Here is a 21,773-nt window from a genome sequence, read left to right as displayed (position 1 = left end):
TCACTTTTCCTTTTCGACCCTACGCTACCGCTCTATCATCAACTCGCCATCTGCTACCAACCCTTGTCTCGCTGGTAACGACGCGCTTCATGGAGCCGCTCTAGGCTGTTGGGAGGACGTACGCATTGCGTAGGGAATGCTGAGACTACGCAGTCGCCTCGCCGGCCCCCGGGGCGGTTAGCGCTTCCGGGGTCGGAGGGTGCGCGGGGTTGAAAGCGGGCCGCTCCGCCCCGTTCCCCTCCCAGACCAGCAGAGGCAGCAGCCGGAGCAGCCGCAGCCTGCGCCCTCTCCCGCCCGCCCGCCCTCCGCCCGCCCGCCCGCCCTCCGCCGCCCTCCACCCGCCCCGGGGTCTCTTTCCCCCTTCCTCCTCCTCCTCCTCCACCCCCCCTTCCTCCTCCGCCCGCCCGCGGGGCCCCCCTCGCCTTCCCGCCCGCCCCTATTGTTCCGCCCCCGGCCTCCCGCCCTTCCCCTTCCCGCCCGCTCCCCTTTTCCCCACAGTCGCCTCGCGCCTGCAGGTAAGCTTAAAAACTCTCCCTCCGCCCTCGCCTATAGCTTCTGTTTCTCTTCTTGCTGTCTTTATTAGCGGGCTCCGGTCCTCGTCACGAGCCTCGGTCTCGCGTAGTCCCGCGTGAGCGCTTACTCCCTCACTTGGCCTGGCCGGCCATTCACTCGAGGTCCTGGCTCCAGCGCGGCCTAGTAGGCCTCGCGCAAGGCCTACTCCCCCACCCCCCCCTTTTCCCGGTGGCGGCTGCGCAGGAGTCAAGGAGGGCGCGCGCGCGGTAGGGGGGGCGGCGGTGGATTTGTTGGCCGAGGGGGGTGGGGGGAGGCGATGGCCGGCTTGCTGGCCGGGCGGGTGAGCGAGGCTCCCCGCGGGGGTCAGGCGCTGGCGCAGCCACACGAGGAGGCGCTAATAGTCCGGCCCCTCCCCCTGGATCGCAGCGCCCCCCCCCGACCGAACCGTTTATTTTTTTCCGTCTCTTTTCAAGTCAAGGGGGGGGGCCTTTTTTTTTTTTTTTTTTTTTATAAGTGGAAAATGCCTAGATGGCCGAGGGGAAGAGGGGCTGCGGAGTTAAAGAAAGGGTAGACGGGCTCTCAGTTACCGAGATATTCAGGAAGATCTCTCGGGGTAACGAATTTTGAAATTACAAAATGCCTGCCGATATAGAACCAGACCGAGCTATTTATAGGAGAAGGGGTAATGGACTGCAGGATTAACAGTTTTATTGTTGGGATCGGGTATGCTTATGTTAAGCTAGTGAGAAGACTAAATATGACAGGTATTTCTTGGGTTACTTGGATGTTTTGGAGTTAGAAATGAGTCTTTGTGCCTTAACAGAACAAATGGGCTTCAAAATAAGTTTTCAATTATCTTCCCCTTTCGAACTGCATAATTGTGTTATTTGGAATGTGACTGCCATCACTTGAATAAGGATAAGGAATTGAACTGCCGGATATTTACTATATCTCATTTTTTAAAGTCTAACTCTCTCCCCCACCAAGCAATACTGTTTTTCCATGAGTCAAAAGTGTCAAAATCTGGGGTTTTGCCAGCAATTATATTCTGGAAATGTGGAAATGAGGCGTTTCAGGGATGCAAGGCTCATCTTTTTTTATGTAATCACTTACATCCTTGATGTAGGCATTTTGCCATATACTGACTGGTTGGCAGTCACTTTAAATATTTAGAGTATAGGCTTTTGAGTTAGAACAAGGTTAAAATAGATGGCTGATTTTGTCAAGGGGGAAACTAGGAAGGGGGAGTCATCAGCATTAAATGGGTGAATACCTAAAATGTCATCCAAGAAACATGGCTAGACAGTCAGGTGGAGGTGTATGTAAAGATTCTTTTTTTTTTTTTTCACACATAACCAGTTATTTAAAGGGGAAAGGTTAGAAACATTATTTGGTTCAGAGGGTTTGTGGGGAAAGGACCATGCTGGGTAGGAAAGGCACATTACTGTTGTTTAAAACAATTCAAAATAAAATTTTAGCAGTACCAGCTTTGTTTTCTTTGGAAGAAAATTCAATTTAAAAAAAGACTGGTAATAAAGTTTAATACTCAGAAGCAAGAAAAATTTCTCAAATTTGAGTAACTGAAGTTGAATCGGGAGAGGGGAGGGGGAAAAGTACTAAATAGTTCGAGTCATTTTCCAAAGAATATGAAACCTCCAGCATTGTCTCGGATGATGCGTTTTCAGTGAGCTTGTCGACTTAAATCTCTTAAAAATCATTTAGTGTCATTCATCAACATCTGAAATTTGTGATGTTATTTAGCATCTCAATTTATCTAGAAATTACTAAGAAAATTTGCATATGTTCTCTAGCTTTCCACCTGAACTGCTAAATATGAAAGCAAAAGGTGATTTGCTCTTAACTGTAGTTTGTTAGTTTGCCATTATGATTTCCAGGTGCCTCTTCATCCTGTTGAGGCTTTTTTCTGCTAGAGGACAACTGGTGCCCATTCAGCAGTTTCCTTAGAACTGTTGGCAGTTGAAGGAAACTTTCTCATCCAAAGAGTCAGCGAAACCCTACCGCTAACTAGAGCAGACTGGAAAGTTGCCCTCTATATTCAAAACCTGAGCTACAAATGTAGTTGTGCTGGGTGTCTACAAACCTGTTGTCATTTAAAGAAAAGTATCAATTAGAAAATAGCGATAATGGGAAGATAACTTTCCATTATCTTCCATCTTTTTTCCCCTTCTGAATTTGGGCATGTGTGCATTTAAGTTTTTGGCTTTCAACCCACCAGTGACCAAAGACTTGACCACTCAAAGTCCAGCTCCCTAGAACACCGCTCGACATGGACACCGGTGTGATTGAAGGTGGATTAAATGTCACTCTCACCATCCGGCTACTTATGCATGGAAAGGTATGCACCAGCTTGGAAAATTGGGTCATAGTAACCGTTAGGGGAGGGGCCAGGAAGAGAGGGCATGCATCTTGGAGCTCTCATCAGATTAACACTGTGGGATGTCTGGCTTTAGCATTCTTCCCTAGCTGAGTGTACTTGGAAAATGGACATACTCTACTAGGAAGCTCCACTGAGCAGGAAAGCCTTAACTAGAGGTTAGAACCAGAGACTATTTGATACCTAGATGGAAGGATTTTTCAAATGGAGGTCACTATAGGTTGAGATAGATTCCCTCTAGGCAAACGATCTTAGGAAACCTAGAGAGGGGAAGATAATGTTTGGTATTAAAATTTATATTAAACACAATTATAGCATTTAATTACTTGAGCATCATTATTCCTTCACAGTTCTTTTGATAGCTTCATTCCTAGTTCTGAGCACGGAAAACAATAAGCCTCTGTCCGCCTCATAAGTCTTAAAATCTTTCCTATGGTTTGTTGTAATTAGCATAGATAGCAGTTGACTGTCTGGACAGTAAGAAATTCATGTTTATGATAATTAACACTGTTGACACTAGTTTTCTACATTGCAGGAAGTTGGCAGTATCATCGGAAAGGTAAATCAATTTCACTTCAACTCTAATTACAGTTTAGACAGTCTAGGTTGAAATAGCAGTTGGAGCTCACTCAATTTTTCTTCCTCTTACAGAAAGGAGAATCAGTTAAGAAGATGCGGGAGGAAGTAAGTTTTGAAGGGGCTTTGGGATTGTTAACTTCGTTAAATTAACCCTTTAAGACAAAAGAAAAATTCTGTTAAATGAGAGCTTGTGAGGAGGAGTTCACAATAGGAGAAGCAGGTATTTTCTGACTGGTTTGTTTGTTTTTGTAATTACAAATAGTATGCTGGGAAATGTAGTTTTGCCAAGTTTCAGAATTCATTCAGGACTTAAGACAACTGCCCTAGGCTATGATTGAAAACAAACACTGAACAGTGTTTTGAGATGAGAGTGATTTTGCCTTGAATTTAGATCATGTTATATACCCAGGCCATTGTCCATTTTTATTTAGAAGGGGCTATAGATATCTCCTACATGTATTCAAGTATTTTTGCTTGTTTAATTTCTTTTTGCTCTTTCTTATCCAGAGTGGTGCACGTATCAACATCTCAGAAGGGAATTGTCCTGAGAGAATTATCACTTTGGCTGGACCCACTAATGCCATCTTTAAAGCCTTTGCTATGATCATTGACAAACTGGAAGAGGTTTGTTGTCCTCTGTTCCCCCTCTCTCCTTATTCTTCATTGCCTAGTGTTTCTAGATAGCTTATTTATTTTCTAAGGGGTTTTCATCCTGCCCTCTCATAAGAGCTTTTGAAACTAGATCATAAAAATCTATAGATGGTTCCTTTACTATCCAACATCTCCAAAATTTGCCCTTTTGTAGTAAATAAGTTATACTTGAATCATTGAAATGGATGATTTGCCATTATTTTAGCAACACTTATTTCTTGATCAACAATTTTGAGGGTTGCTTTGGTAAACTTTCTGCCTCTTAATTCAGTTGAATGAGCAAAATTAGCGTGCTTTTCTAGGAGCCCTGCTGAACACCAGTATACTGCATAGATGCCATAATTCTTCAATCCTGGATGCTGTTATTTTTAGAAATCAAGCTGATACTTTGTCAGAACTCTACTGGGAGGAGGGGATATTTTCTGGGTTATCAGAAGCAAAAGGTCCACAACAGAGGTTTTTGGCAGAAGTAAGTTTTTTTGTCTAACGAAACAACCTCCTTCAGAGGCTGAATAACAACCATTGTCCTAGGTTTAGTCCCTAGCCCCTTCCTCCTCCTGCAGTGATGCATTTAATTATGCAGTTGACACCACAGGTGGCTTCTGGCTGCAGCTTGGTTGGTTGGTGTTTGGATACTTAATGTTGCCTGAAATCTTATCCCTGCCAAGATAGAAATACTCTCTTAACTAGGAGGACTGTGTTTGTCCAGAGCTTGTAGCTTAAAAAAAAAATTTATTCTTTCACCAAAAAACCTGTCCTCCACTTCAGGGGCTTGTGCTCCAGCAATTCCCAGGTCTCTCTAGCCACTATATAGAGATTAGGCCGAGAAGTGATGTTTAAAAGCATTCTAGAAGAATGAACTTAACTGATGCAGCATCATTAGAAAAGACTGGGCTTTGGAACTAATACAATTAAATTGACCCCTTTGATGTGATTGGAGAAGTATACTCTGAGTCTCAATTTCATTATCTGTACAGTGCTAATGTCACCAAAAACTTAAATGATATAGAGTATTCCATTTTTCCAGTTTCCTAATATTCTCAGCAGAGGACAGAGTCACTTGAATCTGTGGTTGCATTATTTTCATTTTTCTGTTAGTTTGGCTTAAATTTTTGCTTACCTTTGCCCAGTTCACCGTAAATCCAAAACATCATAGCTTCTCTCTAGTAACACACAAAATCAACTCCCCAAGATGAATGAAAATAAATTTGGGGCTAACTCTTAAGGAAATTTGTGGGAGTATTTATCTTACAAAAATAGTTAGGGGTTCATATTTGAAGTTTTGTCAGTGGTGGGTTATGGCTGTGGCATGGGGTGTTGTTGTTTTATGATAGTTGTAGATTTCTAGAGATCTTGTTAAACTTGTACATCCTTCTGGTGTTCTAATTCTTTTCCTTTTGTAGGACATCAGCAGCTCTATGACTAATAGCACAGCTGCCAGTAGACCCCCAGTCACCCTGAGGCTGGTGGTCCCTGCTAGTCAATGTGGCTCTCTCATTGGGAAAGGTGGTTGCAAGATCAAGGAAATACGAGAGGTTGGTAATTTTTGTGCTTCTTTTAGAAACATCAGCGGTTCTAAATGTGTTTTCTGCTGTTAGCTCTGGGTATGGCTAAGATAGGTTTGCATTTGATGAGAGGAAGATTTTTATTGAAGTGTAACTAACAGTCGTAGAGGATTCAGTTCTTGATGTCTTGGGAACAAAATTATTATACAATTTTGAGAGATTAAAATTGACACATTTTAAAAATTGACTAATGCTTTTACTTTTAGAGAAGTTGTAGGTTTATAGGAAAATCATACAGAAAATAGAATTCTCATACCCTCATGTACAGTTTCGCATATTATTAATACTTGGCATTAATGTGTTGTGGTACCTGTGTTAAAATTGATGAAACAGTATTATTACAATTACACTGTTAACCATAGTCCATGGTTTATATATGTCAGGGTTCACTATTTTACAGTGCTGGTAGGTTCTTTTTTTTTTTTTTTTTCCCCTTCAAACTTCTTTATTCAAGTGACATGTAACTTGTAATCTTCTCTTTTAACTATATTTATATGTATAGTTCAGTGGTGTTAATTACAATCACATTGTTCTGCCATTACCACTATCTAATGCCAATATTTTTCCATTACCCTAAACAGAAACTGGACCCATTAAGCATTAGTTCCCATTTCCACCCCCTACCCCCTAGCCAGGTAGTCTGTATTCTAGTTTCTGACTCCATGAATTTGCTTATTCTACTTGTCATGTCAGTGAGATACAATATTTGTCTTTCTGAGTCTGGCTTATTTCACTCAACATGGCATCTTAACCATAATAACTCAGAATGTGAAAAAGTTACTTAAAATTCCCAGCTATTGCATATATGGTTCGTTCCCATTTTATAATAATTCTTTGGCAACTCTTTCATGGGGCTACATAATTTTTTGCATGCTTAATGAGAAATAGTCTGATATATAACGGTATATTTTTCTTGACCGAAGTCTTAAATAGCAAGAAGAAAACTGGAAGAATTATTGGAGTGTAGTTGTAATTCTTAAAAATTACAGAAGTTATGTTGAACTGTGGCAGCTATTAGTTGTACTCAGAGATTATTGAATTAATTAGGTGTTGGAATGGCACTTTAATAGCTCCAAAAGAAAATAGTTTGAGTTTTTGGGAGCATATCATACATACTGAGCAAGAATCTTGACTTTCTTCATTGATGTATGCCAAGTACCCGAAATGGTGGTTGGTATAAATATTTGTTGGTTATAAGAATAAAAGTTTGGTGATATTTAGAAGGGGTTTTGTTTGGTAGCCCATGGAGCTATCATTAGCTCAGATGAAACTAGAAGGACTGTTTTCTTGAGATCAGGTTATATTTAGGCTGTTACCCAGCCTTATTTTTGGCTCTTAGAGGTTAAATTATTTTTAACTCTGGTAAAATAGTCTTGTCCTATCAGTCTGGAATAAGGGAAAAGTGGGAAGGAAAGACAAAAGGGGAAGATAGAGAACTTTAGTTTAAAAAATTGCAGCTGTGAGGAATTGGAAGAGCATGAGCTGTTTTTCTCTGATTTTGAATTTCTTTTTACCTGAAGAGTACAGGGGCTCAGGTCCAGGTGGCAGGGGATATGCTCCCCAACTCAACTGAGCGGGCCATCACTATCGCTGGCATTCCGCAATCCATCATTGAGTGTGTCAAACAGATCTGCGTGGTCATGTTGGAGGTAAGCCCTCAGGCTCATGCTGAGTATGGGGGGAGGGCAGATCTGGAGAAAGGGACTGATTTATATTTAGTAAGACTAGAATTAGGCGAAGCTATTAGACGCCTTTAATGGGGGTGGGGGGTGGGGAAGAGGTTCCCTGAGTACATATTTTTCTTCTCCAAGCTTTGACTTTTCATGTAGTCTCCACAAAAACAGCAGCTGCTGAGCAGTGATGATCTTTTGGTTCACAGCAATTCTAGCACGGTTAGTAGAGTAAGATTAACTAGTTGGACTGAGTGGACAAGTGGTGTATCTGAGATCCTGAGAAGCTAAATTAAGTTCCTTTTGGATTTATAATCTTTCTGGCTACATGGAATTTTGACAAATTCTTTGGATTTTCGGTGCTTTGAGGCAGTATTTCAAAATGGCAGTTCTACACGATTGAAATGGCGATTCTGAATATGTGAGGTCCTGAGGATATGTTACTCTTAACATTGAGGGAAATTAAATCTCTTTGGAGTTATCACATTAAGGTGAGTTCTGTTTTGGGTGAGAAAGCAAAGTAGAATTTTGAAGTAGAATTCAGAAAAATCTTCATTAGGGCCTTGAAATGTTAATGGTCAATAACTGTCATCCCAGGCATGACATTTCAGTCCTTATTTCCCATATTGGCTTTATTGCCTATTCAGGCCAAAATTTGAGATCCTAAATATTACAAACTGAAGTGTGTGTATGTATGCAGAGGCAGGACTCTTTAAAGGCAAACCAGTTCTGCAGGTGATTTGAGATTAGATCAAGCCAGAGCCATAACATTGGTAGGTGAGGGATGGAAATAATACACAATTTTTAATTTAAATGACCTGTGTGAGCTTAAGCCACACAGCTGAAGCAGCTTTGAAACCTTATCTCTTTTTGTTTTTTTCCCCCTCTGACTCTCTCCCAGTCCCCCCCGAAGGGCGTGACCATCCCGTACCGGCCCAAGCCGTCCAGTTCTCCGGTCATCTTTGCAGGTGGTCAGGTAAGAAAATTTTTATTGGTGGGCATGAATGATCAAAGATGATATTTGAAATGTCAACTTTGCCAGCAGCACACCAGGCCACTCTGCATGCTTGCTGAAATCTGTACTCTGGCCATAGTTTGACCTGCTTTTAGTTTTATTTTTTTTGTACTGGAGAAAGCTATGAATGCCACGCCCTTATTTAATATTTAGAAGGCAATGGAAGTTTTGTAGGCACTCGGAAGAGGTTATTTGTAATTGAGGTGGGTTGGGTTAGAAGAAAGGGTTAAATTGCCTTGCTGTCACTACTTCCCACCCCCACTCCATCTATGCTTTTGTGGGGTGATCTTTAGAGGTCTGACTAAAGGTACCAACGAGACCTCTGAAGGAGATTCTGGATGGTGTCTCAGAATTGGGGATCTTGAACCTGAGTGTCCTACAAACTTCCCCTTTCCCCCACCTCACCTCCCTTACTCCTACCCCTTTGCTCCCATACTCCAGTGTGTTGTCCTTCAAGCTGTTAACATCAGTAAACACTGGTTTGAATCCTCATGGCATAAGAAAGCAGGATTTAAGGGTTCAGTGTGCAAGAAAAGGGGCGGAGCATGTTGGGCTGTGGTGCTGTGATCTTTGGTGTTAGAGTAAGAGCACCAAAGCACCCCTTTTGGCCATTACTCCTTATTGACCAACCTAAACTCTTGTTTCCTTGGCATGTGGTTTATTCTAAAGTCAGATTATGACAAGCATTGATAAGCACCAGTGTAGTTTTATGCTTTGCTGGTATTTGAGGAGTAGGTAGGTCAGTATTGAAAAATATTGGGGTTCAGGTTGAAATAGTAACCATTTGGTAGTTTCCTAGGCATGTGTTGCTCAGAGTGCCTTTCCCATTTGGGGCTGGCTTGTTACAAGCACATTTATTCAACTTGTTCCATCTCAACTATTATTTGATCTTGGGAGACATTTATAGGGGAAGCATAAATTTGATGTCCATGTTATTCACCCTCTATTGAGTTAGCTTAATGCTGAAAAAGTTTTTGGGAACTTTGTCTTGAAGTTCTGGGAGCTTTCACATGAAGTTAATTAAGTTACTAAGCCAGTATGCCTAGTATCTTGATTTCGGTACTTAACTTGGACAAACTGGTTTGGTTAAAGGACTTTCAATCTGAAAATACAGGCGAAGACTTGAGTCAGGGTAGCCAGGAGGGTAGGGTTAGCCCTAGGAGTTTTCCCTTCTCCCCAGGAACTCCAAGTTCCTGCTCTTCGGGATTCTTCCACTCTCATTTGGGATTACAAAGGAGTCCCATGCTTGTGTGCAGAAATCCTCTCTGTTTACAGTTCTTGGCTTCAGTTCCCTTCCTTTTCTTCCTTTCCCCTTCCTCCTTCCCTTCCTACTTCTTTGCTTCCCTTCCCTTCCTGCCCTTTATTCAGTTGACCATCCTCTAAAAGCTTGCAGCTTCTTCCACGAGTGGCCCTGCCATGGATCATTCCCACAGGCCTTTTTAAATTGACCAGTCCATGCAGTGTCCACAGATGGACCTGTATCTTTTGTTGCTTTGTGACAAAGTGGGCTCTGTAGGAGTTCAACTTAGTCCCACACTGACCGGGAGCTGGCATCAGCTCTGGTACCCCACCCATTCATTCTTACTGAAAATAGCCCAATTGTGCAGTGTGAAACCTGCCATTAGGTAACTTTTTTTTTTTAATTCGCTGATTGCAGCTCGTTTCAAATTGTGTTGTGAGCTCTTTTTTAATATATTTTAAAAAAAAGGAAAAAAAAATAAAACAACTTTTTTTTGTGTGAATTTCATGCTGGTGACAAGGTGCCGGATTGACAGCCCTGGAGACTGAAATCCTCTATTTATCCACAGGACAGGTACAGCACAGGCAGCGACAGTGCGAGCTTTCCCCACACCACCCCGTCCATGTGCCTCAACCCTGACCTGGAGGGACCACCTCTAGAGGTGAGAGGGGGATGTTCAGTCTCCAAGGCTCACTCAATCCTTCCGCCTCAGCCGAGACTGCCAACACACGGGGGGCCAGTGGCGCTGGTGATTTTTGTGCTGTGGACACCACCTGTCCACGGGGACCTGGACTGACCCCCCCACCTCATTTCACACAGGCCGCGTATCCCACCAGATGGTAACACCAACTTTTTTTTTTTTTCCTGGTTCAACCCCTCTTCCCTCTTTCCCACTCCTCCCACCCCATTTTCACCTTCCTCCCACCCCCACCTGGGCACACTTAAGGGGAACTAGCCACTGATGTGAGAAGCGTCACATCTTTTAACCAGCCACTCCTTCCTTCCCAGCTTCCTTCCTGTTCCCTTTTCCTTTTCTCCTGTCCCTCAACCCCATTGCCCTGAAGACCCAGCTCCCTTTTGGGAGGTTATGGTGTGGGGGGAGGAGGGTATAGTGGTTTCTGTGAGTGCCTTTCGTGGAGGGGAGGTGGGAGAAGGCAGGATTTTGTATTCCTGTGGTTTCTAGGGATCTAGCTGGCTTTCAGTGCACTTAAGTTCTTTAGGCAGATGTAGAGATAGAAAGCGAAGTGTTTCAAAACATGCCATGTAGGTGTATGCAGGTACAAGCCATTCACATCACCATGATTGGCAGGAGAAGGATTGGGGTGGTGAGGGAAGAGATGGTGTATATACAAGGAGGAAGATGGGGCTTGGTTAGTCAAGGTGTTGCTTAATCTTCCTGTCATATTTTGATTAATAAACAGATATGTATCCTTTGCCTTTGATTACATGGAACTTGGATCCCTTTTATAGGCTCCCTGGAATAAAGTTCTAAGAAGGCCAATTTGAGTCTGACTGTATTTGCAAGATACTATCTACTGTCACAATCACTGGCCTGTCCATTCTCTAGTTCAACTCTGGCTTCCTGGCTAGTTGAAATCTGTCGCTCTCTCCGCTTCCTTCCCTTCTTCCCCCTCCCCCCGGGTGGCTGTCCGTGATTGGTTTTTAATAGGAACTGTTTTCCTCCTTTTGTAGGCTTATACCATTCAAGGACAGTATGCCATTCCACAGCCAGATGTAAGTTTTTTCACTTCTTATTTTAAAAAGTTGCCTTACCCACCCCAAATTGTATTGTTCCTTTCTCCCTACTAGCCAGAAGTGAGTTTGGTCTTAAAATATTTGCAATATTGTTTGTCTCACAAGGTGCACTCTGTATTTTGGCCCTTAAATAATCTTTAATTCAGGGGGCATAGTCGCACCTTATTTTCCTTCTTGCATTTAGACCCTGTAAAATTACAACTCAGCAGATCATTAGTTTCTTTTTTCCCCATGTTCCATATCACTCTGTTAAAAGAAAAATGTTATGTGGTGTACTGTCACTTTCTTTTAGGGCATAGTTTAAATTTACTGGGACTGTGCTTTCCTCCATGGAGGCCTCTTTGTACGGGGGAGGTAGTGAGTGGGTGGTTGGGTTTACCTTTGGGTGCTCTTCAATCTGAGGTGACAATTTTAAAAGCCTTTGGAAGGTAAAGGGATTTATGTCATAGGAAACAACACCTTGCTACTAAAAGCTATTTAAAAGTGCTGGTATTCAGGCTTTGTTTTAAGGGCCTTTCTTTCTGCCCTTTATCTTTACTAATCCTTTCAGGTACTAAGCAATAGACATGGGAAGTTGAGTTTGACTTTTGGTTAGTGGTAGGCCTCAGGAGGAGGGGAAGTTAACCTGAAGAGGGATTCTTTCACAATAGCCAGGACAGTTTATATAGATAAAGGAAAATAGCTCTGGAAGTCAGTAGTGCTTGGGGGGGAGTGGGGGGGAGGTTTTTTAAACCCAGTTGGGTTTCTTAATTTCTCTTCCTTGCAGTCTCCCTGTTCCCTCATTTCCTTCCTTTTACCCAGTATTGATGAACCCTGCATGGTGTGTGTTCCCTAGCACCACTGCACTCAGTTTGTTTACCTACTCTGTTTGTGCTTGTCCCTGGGGCATCTGTTGCAATGCCTGCAAACACCTTCATTAAGTAGCCCACAAGGGGATGGTTGTTGGGCGGGTGCTGTTGCTTTCACACACCCAAAGTGCATTCATTCTTTTGTGTTGATATCCTTCCTATTTATAACCCTTACCCTTCATAGTTTGCCTTCCCCATGATAATGATTTAAACTCAGTCACTACTCTTTGAGGAGTAGAGTCAACTTTGGGAATCAGGAGCTCTGCATTTTCAAATTTGAATGTGCTTGAGCCCTGGCACTATTAACTTTCCTAATGCCAACCTCTTATTTCCTCCCTGCAGTTGACCAAGCTGCACCAGTTGGCGATGCAACAGTCTCATTTTCCTATGACGCACGGCAACACCGGATTCAGTGGTATGGATACCTCAGTGTTTATTTTTGTAAGGTGTAGTACAAGTCAGAGGCCAGCCCCAAGGTCTCAGCTTGACTTCTGTTTAAAATAAAACTTCATTAACCCAGCATCCTGCTGGTTTAAACTTGCCTGTCTACTATGCCTAAACCCAAGGAGGTAATGTGTTTGTTATCATGGTTTTCATTTGGGATGAGTTACTCTAAAAGAAAAAGGAAGGTTTGGAGGTGAGGTCTGGGGATGCTTGTCAGGCAAAGGGTAGGCTGATATTTCATCTTACATCCTGACTGTTGCCCCCTTGATCTGATTGGCACCCCCTTTCTCTCCACCACCTATTCACAGACCTGGGTAGAGACAGTCCATTTATGCCAGATTGTGTAGTGGTTTTTTTTTTTTGTTTGTTTGGTTTTTTTCCCCTTTCTTTCTTGTTTTGGGTTTTTTGTTTTGTTTTGTTTTGTTTCTGGGTTTTGTGTTTTTTTTTGGGGTTTTGTTTTTTTCTGTATAAGGAATAACTTGTCCGATAGGGTTAGGATGAGACCACCAAACTCATTTTCACTTGTATCTTAACAGGCATTGAATCCAGCTCTCCAGAGGTGAAAGGCTATTGGGGTAATGATTAAAAAAAAAAATCTGTAGTATTCTACTGTTATATTAATAAATTGGTGGGAGTCTTGTTTCACTGCCCATGAACCATACCAGCAACACACACATGGCAGAGAGGAGCTGAGAGCGCAAAGGGGTGGCCTAGTGCCCCCAAGGGTCCCTTCATGGATCTGGCCAATCTCCTCCTAAAAATGTTGATACCAGTGGACACAGCTGAGAGGCAGGACTAGGCTTTGAGGATTAGCCAGCTGGCTTGGTCCAGTCCAGGAGTCATAGATGGGTATGGGTGTTTTGCTGATGGGATTTTTTTTTCTTTTTCTTTGGAAAGCAAAATAAACACCAGAACAAATGATTGACAGGGAATAAATCTGGACAAATGAACTCCCCTCACCTGACTGCCATTTTATTCTATCCGACCTTCAAGTCTAGGTTAGAAGGATAGGGGTGGGAGGTGTTAATCTGATACTGGTGTATTTAAAGCAAGTCTGCTTGTGTGCCAAAAGTCCATGGTACCCAGTAGCAGGCATGATATTGGCACTGGTGCTATTGAGCATCAGGTGACATAAAATTGGAACATAACAGCAGGATAATCAAAGGGTTAAACAAGTTATAGAGGACTTGATGTTTAAATTCTGGTCCTGTTTGAGGATACTGTCCTCCCTTGCCCCTTGCTTCCACCCCTCACCCCTGATAGGCTGGGCTTTGCAGGAAATGGCATGAAATCAGATCTTGGAGGGAGTGTACAGAAGAACCTTTTCCAGCATTATTTCTTTCCTCCTTGGAGGCGTCCAAGTTAGTGATGAATCCCAACAGCCAATGCTGGGTTTCGAGTTTGTTTCCCTCTCATAGGTTAATGTGCAAGTCATTGGGGTTTAGTATGCTGTGCATTGAACTTTCTTGCTCTCTTCTGTCTTTTAGCAGGTTTGGATGCATCTGCTCAGACTACTTCTCATGAACTCACCATTCCAAATGATGTGAGTGTTTGGTTGTATGGGAGAATTAGTTTAAAAGAATGTCTTTTTAGCCATGTCTTGGTACTCTTGCCCTAGGGAAAGAAAATGGGACGGTTTTAACATCAAATTAAAGTTTTTAAAGTCTATATAGAATTTTTTCTTGCCTTTTAAAAAATTATGCCATACAAGCAATCCTTTCTGGATAGAATCTGAAACCCCTTATTTAAAGCAGAAGTGGGAGCATTGGTCCTTGAATGTGCAATCCAGTATGGTAGTCATAAGCAACACATAACTATTTAAATGAAAGGTAATAAATTCAGTTTCTTGCTTTCAGTAGTCATACTTCAGGTGCTCAGTAACTGCTTCTACTGGTCTACGGTAGACCAGTTTTTAAAACTTTTCCCAAGGTGAAAACTATAGAAAGTGGCCAGAATTCTTGTCAGGATAGAAAGGTGATAATTATGGCAGGATGCATTTAAGGGTTTTGCTTCCAAAAGCTGAAGTAGCCTTTATCCATTCCTAGGTTTAGCATCATCTTGGCTCTGCTTTATTCTGTCATTGGGCTTGGTGCTCTGAAAAGAGGGCATCTTGTATTCAGGAAATAACTCAAGAGCCAGTCAGCTTGGAGTTGGTTCTGACCTCTAGTGGTCAGACAGAACAATGGGCAGGAGTTAGGGGTGGGATCTACAACTAGTGTTCTTATCAGAAATAATGTGGGTAGAGAAATGTAGGATGAAAGTAGTGAACGCTATTGTCTTTTATTTCTTGGACTCAAGTCACAGAATCTCAAGGGAACCGGGAAGAAATGGGATGGAATTCTTGGACCTAGCTGTACAACTCTTAATTAGTGTGCCTTGTTGTTTTTTCTTTTAAGTTGATTGGCTGCATAATCGGGCGTCAAGGCGCCAAAATCAATGAGATCCGTCAGATGTCTGGGGCGCAGATCAAAATTGCGAACCCAGTGGAAGGATCTACTGATAGGCAGGTTACCATCACTGGATCTGCTGCCAGCATTAGTCTGGCACAGTATCTAATCAATGTCAGGTAAGGGTCCTCTACCATTTTCCTTACTGGTTACAGCATAATTTCATGTGTTGGGGAAAATTAAAATGTGGGATTACTTGGTAGGTAGGGTGGGTGGAAGGTGGAGAAAAAGTTTGGGGAGTGGAAAGGGTGAAGCATGTCTTCATTTTTAGGTCAGTAATCTGGTAAGACCCACCCAGACTGACATGAGGGAATGTGGGTCGCTTGGTGTACATGTCTAATAGGACAATATTTCTTTCATTAATTTGGGGTGCAAAACATCCTTCATTGCAATAGGATAATTTCTTGGATATAGCCATTATTTACTCTGAAAACCCATTTTTCCAAAATTGTAAATATTCACATTCTGGAGAAAAAGGAGGCAGATGTTGCAGTCTTTCAGAAATGCCAAGGGTGTTTTCTTTTCCCCCATTGCATCCCTTGCCAACTACTGAGGTTTGATATACTCAAACTTAACTTACGTGAATGCACTTGAGATTGTAGCAGAACTGTCTTAATGGGCATCCATGAATTCAATTGCTTGAACCAGGGCATTTATATTTCTTGTTCTCAGCTCCTGTAGTTAAGTCACATTAATTGTTTTACTAAACATTTTAAACCAGTGTTAGTTCATTTCTCAAGGCACTTAGCTCTCCCTTTTATGTGAAGGTGTCTACTTGTCCTTAACCTCTGTTCTAAGGATTTGGTCTTTGTTGGTCAAAAAAGTTTTAGGAGTTCCCTGAGTCTTGTCCAAGGGAAAGGGGTTCCTTAAGTTTTTTATTGCCAAGATTGTACTGGCCATGTATTTATTCCATGGTCTTTTATTCCTAGTTAGGAGCTTTTCAGTATCCCAGTAGTGTTTCTTTTCTTTACTTGAGACACACTGGTTTTTATGTAGCAGAGACTTCTCTGTGTGTACATCTGTTTTCTTGTTCAGCCACCAAGGACATCAAGTCTTCAGTGGTCAGAGTGAAATGGTAGTAAGCTTTGCTCTGGGGCTGTTGTGCCAGGGTTTTCTTGTTTGTAATTGGGTTCTTGTTTGTAATTGGGTGTGCTGTGTTAAATGGCAAGAATCATGTTCTTGGAAGCTAGAAATTGGCCACAGTGTTCAAATGTGACCGACTTGCTTGGAAACTAGGAAAATGGCTACACTGTAAGGAAACAGAACTTCCTCCACCTCAAGTTTCCTGACCTATGGTCAGTTCTTTCAGGATCATCTTATTTCCCAAGCTATGGATTTAAGTCAGACTGTTTTTTAAAGCTTCATTTAATATGAAAGGAAGAATTTTGCAGACCTTACTCATCCTTGTCCAGTTTAAGTGCACAAATTAAACTGGTTTTAACATTAATACTAGGTAAGGAAGATTTCTCTACTTTCAGTAATGGGCTTTGGGCATTTCTGCTTTATTTCTGACTCTTCGTGATAGCAGTCTAGGTCTTTTTGGTAGTTAGTTGATTTTTGTATTTTCTCCTTTGTGGATTGCAGCTGTTCCTGGACTTAAAATGGAATCTTAAGAGAAAGTCAGCCTTGTGGGGTAGTCCAGACAGACTTCAGCAAATAGAAACATGCAGGCATTTAGGAGGTGAAAAACATTACTTAATTTGAAGCTTATTTTTGGGAGTAGAAGCAGCAGCATTTTTGTGTCGTAAACATGGAATTTTTCAGCAGTGCTTGAGTTTCCCTCTACAATTCTAAGGTCCATATTAGAAGTACGGTCAGTCAAAAACAGACTTGTTATACCATCTCCCCATCTTCAGAATGAAGCTTCCCTAGTTCATATCTATACTTTTATGCTCAGCATTTTTCTTTCAAAATGCTACGTCTTAACATTCCTTGAAGTTTGAAATCAGTCAGTGATCTACTTTGGACCCCTGCCTCTTTTCTTTTTTCTTCTTTTTTTGGGGGGGGGGGGAGGTGTTGGGGGTCAGGGATTGAACCTGGAACCTTGTGTGTGGGAAGCTGGCACTCAGCCACTGAGCTGCATTGACTTCCTGAGTTGGCTTCTTTTGTCTGTTTTGCTTGCTTGCTTGTTTTTGTTTTGTTTTGTTTTTTTCTTTTCAGGAGGCACGGGGAACCAAACCCAGGACCTACCATGTGGGAGGTGGGAGCTCAGTCCTTTATGCCTCATCAGCTCCCTCTTTTCATCCTCCTTTTGGTTAATTTGGTGTGGACATAAAAACAAATTTTTGATAAAAACTATAGGAAAAACAGATTTACTGATTAACACTTGAAAGTTATGCAAGTAATTGCTGGGTGGATTATTTTTCCATTAGATTAGAATGGGTAATGGACATTTGGATGAAATACATATCTTCCTTGTTTGGAGATTGATGGGTATGGGTACTCTTCTAAAATCATTCTTTTCTGACTTATAGGTGGGAACAGTGTGTCAGATAGATGGGAATATGTACTCTGTGATTTCCTTCTGAAGTCCTTTTCTTCACTGTAGCAGATTTAAATAAATTGTGGAATGGAAAGTAGCAGAGTATACATTTTTAGAGGGTGGGGGCACAAACAGCTTGTCACAAGTTGGTATTAAGTCTTCCTAATTGGCAGCCAGAGGCACTTACTGATAACTGAAGCGGTTTTGTCCTGTACTTTTTCCCTTTTGTGGTTTTCCCTTCCACCCACCCTTTTTTTTTTGTTCCTTTTTTCCTCTGTTACAGTTTAGAAAACGCTAAACCCTCCTCCCAGGCAGCCTCCGTCACGATCCCTGATCACCTCAGCATCAACCTCTCTCAACCCTCCACCCCTTCTTCTTCTTCTTCCTCCTCCACCACCACCCCCTCGCTCGCCACAGCGGGGACCTCCGACGCACCCTCCAGCCTCCCCAACCCTCTTCCGACCGCCCCTTGTGTCTCCAGTCTGCTTGGCATGAAACCCATCCCTCTCCTGGCTCTAAATGTTGTGTCTGCTGCTAAGGGTACCGGGGCTTCAGCTACCACCAGCACCACCTCTGCCGTGCCATGTGTAACTAACAAACTGAAAGGCGAAAAACAGAGATTCTCCCCCTACTGATTGCACATCTTGAGGCACCCCCTCAAGTATTTCTTGGTTCATTTTGTTTTCCTTTGTTAAAATTGGTGAGAACCAAACAATTGTGAGCTTGTGACATTTTCTTTTTACTACTTTGGGGGCATTATGGGGGGTGGGGCAGTGGTAACCCTTGTTTAGGTTTAGGCCACTTAAGCTGAGTGCCTGTTTCAGAGTTTGACTTGTTGAATTCTTTATCTAGAGCCATAGTCTTGCTCTTTTTATCATTCTGTTACTTTTATTTTGTAGTAGTATTCTGCCTTGCAATATAACAATGTGTTAGGCTCTGTGTTGATGAATAAAAGCTTCTCCTTTAATCCTTTTTTAAAAAATTATTTAATGGTTAAGTTATCAGTAAGGCCTTCTTGGCCATATTTGTGTTTCTAGCTGTAATAAAGTTGCCACAGTAAAAAACTTAGTTCACTGTGTGCTATGAAGGGTAAATGGGGGGGGAACCTGTGACCTCTGGCTACTCAACTAGGAAGTCTTTATAAAGCTGACCTGGACCTTTTTGTATCACAGGTTAGCTTTTATAAACCTTAATCATTTTTCTTCTCTACTGGAGATGGACCTGCAGCAGTTTAGATCACAAGGGTCCTCAATACTTGACAAGAAGCTTCTTTAATGAAGAACAGTTCGTCTGATTTCTCAGATCCCTTACCTTGCCAACAGCAGCTGATAACAAGGGTGTCCATCCCGGGCTTCTGTTCCCTCTGGCGAGTCTGTGAGGATCTTTTACAGGGCATAAATACAAATAAGTTATCTCTTTACCTAAGATGGGGGTCGGACAAGATGCAAAAAGTCTATGGTCTGGCAGCTTCTGTCTGCTGTTCCTTCTGTTATCTCTGACTAGCCTTCCCTTTCCCCACCAAAGCTATCATGAGAGAATTATAGGCTTAGATTTGGGAAGGAGCCTTAAGGATCAGCTAATTGGAACACAATTAAAATTAGATTATATTTTTACAGATTAAATATAGAATGCTCTAAAAGAATGTAAATTTCTACATCACATCAGTGCTTTACTCAAGCTTTACCCCTGTGCTTTACTCAAGTGTACCTCTCCCTGAAGCTCTATTCTCATTCCAATACTGGAACAGTTTTCTTTCTGTAAAAGAGTAAAAATGCTCTATGTATACTTGCACAAGGCCTCTGATATGTTTCCATTTGACCAGCGTGCACACTATTAGGGTAAAAGGAGTGAAATTCTCCAGAACTTGATGTAGACTCTCCCCCAATTTTAATTTCACACCCCCATTTGTTAACACTTACCCAAAAAAACCCAAAAACATTGCAATATATTTTCTCATTGTCCAGGGTTTGTGTGTGTGTCCTCAATCCCAGATTAGGCCTATGAATCAGTGTACTGCCATGTCCCAAGTCGACAAACCTCCCTTTCTTTATCCAGATAAGATTTTTACTTATTCCTGGTCCCTTTATCATGTGGTCCAGCTTTCCCTTGGAGAGTCTTTCTGTAGTATAACTTAGTCATACTGATGATAGCTTTGCCTCCAAGGGACCTGGTTTTTGTTTTATTTTTGAACAAAAGGCCTTTTTACCAAATGGAAGATCATGGAAGGATTATTGGAACTCTGCAGTACCTCCACAGGGTACTACTTGGTGTTAAAATTTTTTTAGGAGCTTAGAGCTCCCCCGTGTGGTTCTTGTATCCTAGAGTCTCTAACATATTTCTGGATAGGTTTTCCCTTTTCCTGCCTCTTTTCAGTTCCCACTCAGTGTTTGTATAAATTATGGACAATACTTTTTCAACTCTTAAGGTCTTAGATGTATCCAGCGCTCCTTTCGTGGACAATAATACCTTAACTTCCCTTCAGCAAAGTAGTTCACACCAAACCCTTTTATTCAGGGTCTGTTGTTATGCCCTTGATCATCCGGCTTGAGGTTGGCAAGGATTCTACCTCCTTCCAGGACCAACTCCTTCATGCTCAAGTGGAGAAATTACTTCTGGCTTTGGAAGTAAATATAGTTTGTATTTGAAGGACCTTCTTTTTCTTGGTCTTGATTTTTTTTTTCTCCTTGGATGACCAGCTTTGGGCCTTGCATTGTTGAGAAAGGGATACAGAGGAGGAATTATCAGTCATGCTCTCATGACCAGATACCACAAGTAGGTTATGCCAGTTTAAAGTCTTTATAAATCTAAAACAGTCATATGTTCTATTTAAAACGGGAGCCAAGTCTTGCCAGATATATCAGTGACACACATTGAATGCCAAAATATCTTCCCATCAATGCCCAAAATTGGATTATAGGACCTCAGTAACCTATCTGAACAGAATGGCTTTGGAGCCCAGGTATGTTTGGATGGGTTTTTCTTATTAGAAAACCCCACAGGGTTGGAAATTCTAGAGAGTTAGATAAATGTTATTTTGACTGCCATTCTTAAGTCCTGAAGACTAGGCCTAAAAACGAAAGTTGATTGTTTTTCTTGGTTCAAATCCAACTTGCTGGCAGTTTAAGTCCCCCCCACCCCCTTTAAATGTTCCTTGGTGTATTTTCTTGTCATAGTAATAGCCTTCACATTGGTAGAAAAACCCAGAGTTGCTATTACAGAGTGTGGGTTTCTTTAAGCTGTTTTAAGTGTTTTAAACATCCCCTCAAAGTTTGAAAGAATGTAATTTGAGGGACACTGACTAAGATGCTCAGTTTCCCGTAGTTCTGAGGTAATTTGTCTTAGGAAGCTTGTGTTCTAGAGGTTAAAGGATTGTGCTAGTGGTTAATCCAAGAAATCTGATGTTAAACCACTGGTTACTTACTTACTTCCCTTTCACATTTCACAAACCAGACTGAAAGTTTGGGAGGTAAGGTGCAGCTGTAGCTGGGCAATGAGAAAACTAATTTTGAGTTTATTTCTGTTACAGGCTTTCCTCGGAGACGGGTGGCATGGGGAGCAGCTAGAACAATGCAGATTCATCCATAATCCCTTTCTGCTGTTCACCACCACCCATGATCCATCTGTGTAGTTTCTGAACAGTCAGCGATTCCAGGTTTTAAATAGTTTGTAAATTTTCAGTTTCTACACACTTTATCATCCACTCGTGATTTTTTAATTAAAGCGTTTTAATTCCTTTCTCTGTTCAGCTGTTAATGCTGAGATCCATATTTAGTTTTATAAGCTTCTCCCTGTTTTTTGTTTTGTGGTTTTTGTTTTTGTTTTTTTTTGGTTTTTTTTTTTTTTTTTTTTTTCGGCTCATGAATTTTTTTTTCCTGTTTGTCATGGAAATGTAAGAGTGGAATATTAATACATTTCAGTTTAGTTCTGTAATGTCAGGAATTTTTCAAAAAAAAAATTAAAAGATGGACTGGAGCTTTTTCTTTGTGAATAGAAACTGGATGCCACAGTGATTCACGTGGGTTTTATTCCTGTTGTCTTGCTCTTGTTTTTGTACCTTTTATATCCCTTAAAGGAGAAGGACCCTGTTTGGGTTTTGTATAGGAATAGGCGCCTTTATTCCAGCTGTTTTCTTTTGTTTTACCACTCCATTTTTCTTGTGACCTTTGATC

The 21,773-nt window shown here is 41.7% G+C and overlaps 1 protein-coding gene and 1 long non-coding RNA gene across 28 annotated transcripts; one reads left to right on the top strand and one right to left on the bottom strand.

Moving 5' to 3' along the window:
• Window positions 1-191: 191 nt before the first annotated feature.
• Window positions 192-21,629, top strand: PCBP2 (poly(rC) binding protein 2). Of its 27 annotated transcripts, none has more exons than XM_023591421.3 (15): window positions 192-515; window positions 2,750-2,869; window positions 3,444-3,467; window positions 3,560-3,592; window positions 3,995-4,111; window positions 5,542-5,673; window positions 7,224-7,352; window positions 8,275-8,349; window positions 10,197-10,289; window positions 11,321-11,362; window positions 12,574-12,646; window positions 13,212-13,250; window positions 14,166-14,218; window positions 15,072-15,241; window positions 21,131-21,629. In XM_023591421.3, exons 2-15 carry the CDS (start codon window positions 2,801-2,803, stop codon window positions 21,165-21,167), a joined length of 1,086 nt encoding a protein of 361 aa, XP_023447189.1. In that variant the 5' UTR covers window positions 192-515; window positions 2,750-2,800; the 3' UTR covers window positions 21,168-21,629. The 27 variants fall into 27 exon arrangements, with proteins under 27 accessions (XP_023447189.1, XP_004467509.1, XP_058164100.1 ...); XM_004467452.5 differs by having other exon boundaries at window positions 14,163-14,218; XM_058308117.2 differs by lacking the exon at window positions 21,131-21,629 and adding an exon at window positions 17,888-18,356.
• On the bottom strand, window positions 14,180-19,036 carry LOC131280578 (uncharacterized). Its single transcript, XR_009188225.2, has 3 exons — window positions 18,916-19,036; window positions 15,703-15,797; window positions 14,180-14,289 (listed from the first exon to the last, which is right to left on the bottom strand). It is a non-coding gene; the product is annotated as an uncharacterized lncRNA (long non-coding RNA).
• Window positions 21,630-21,773: the final 144 nt, after the last annotated feature.

Source organism: Dasypus novemcinctus, chromosome 12 (genome assembly GCF_030445035.2).
Source record: "Dasypus novemcinctus isolate mDasNov1 chromosome 12, mDasNov1.1.hap2, whole genome shotgun sequence".
NCBI classification, from domain to species: domain Eukaryota; kingdom Metazoa; phylum Chordata; class Mammalia; order Cingulata; family Dasypodidae; genus Dasypus; species Dasypus novemcinctus.
The sequence above is the reverse complement of the archived record's forward strand: the minus strand, read 5'-3'. Positions and strand labels throughout refer to the sequence as shown.

What these genes read in the sequence shown, in the direction of transcription:
- PCBP2 (XM_058308114.2), top strand. Translation starts at nt 2,801, where the DNA reads ATGGACACCGGTGTGATTGAAGGTGGATTAAATGTCACTCTCACCATC. An exon ending in TTAAGAAGATGCGGGAGGAA is followed by an intron (nt 3,593 to 3,994) that starts GTAAGTTTTGAA and finishes TTTCTTATCCAG; the next exon opens with AGTGGTGCACGTATCAACAT. An exon ending in TCATCTTTGCAGGTGGTCAG is followed by an intron (nt 8,350 to 10,196) that starts GTAAGAAAATTT and finishes ATTTATCCACAG; the next exon opens with GACAGGTACAGCACAGGCAG.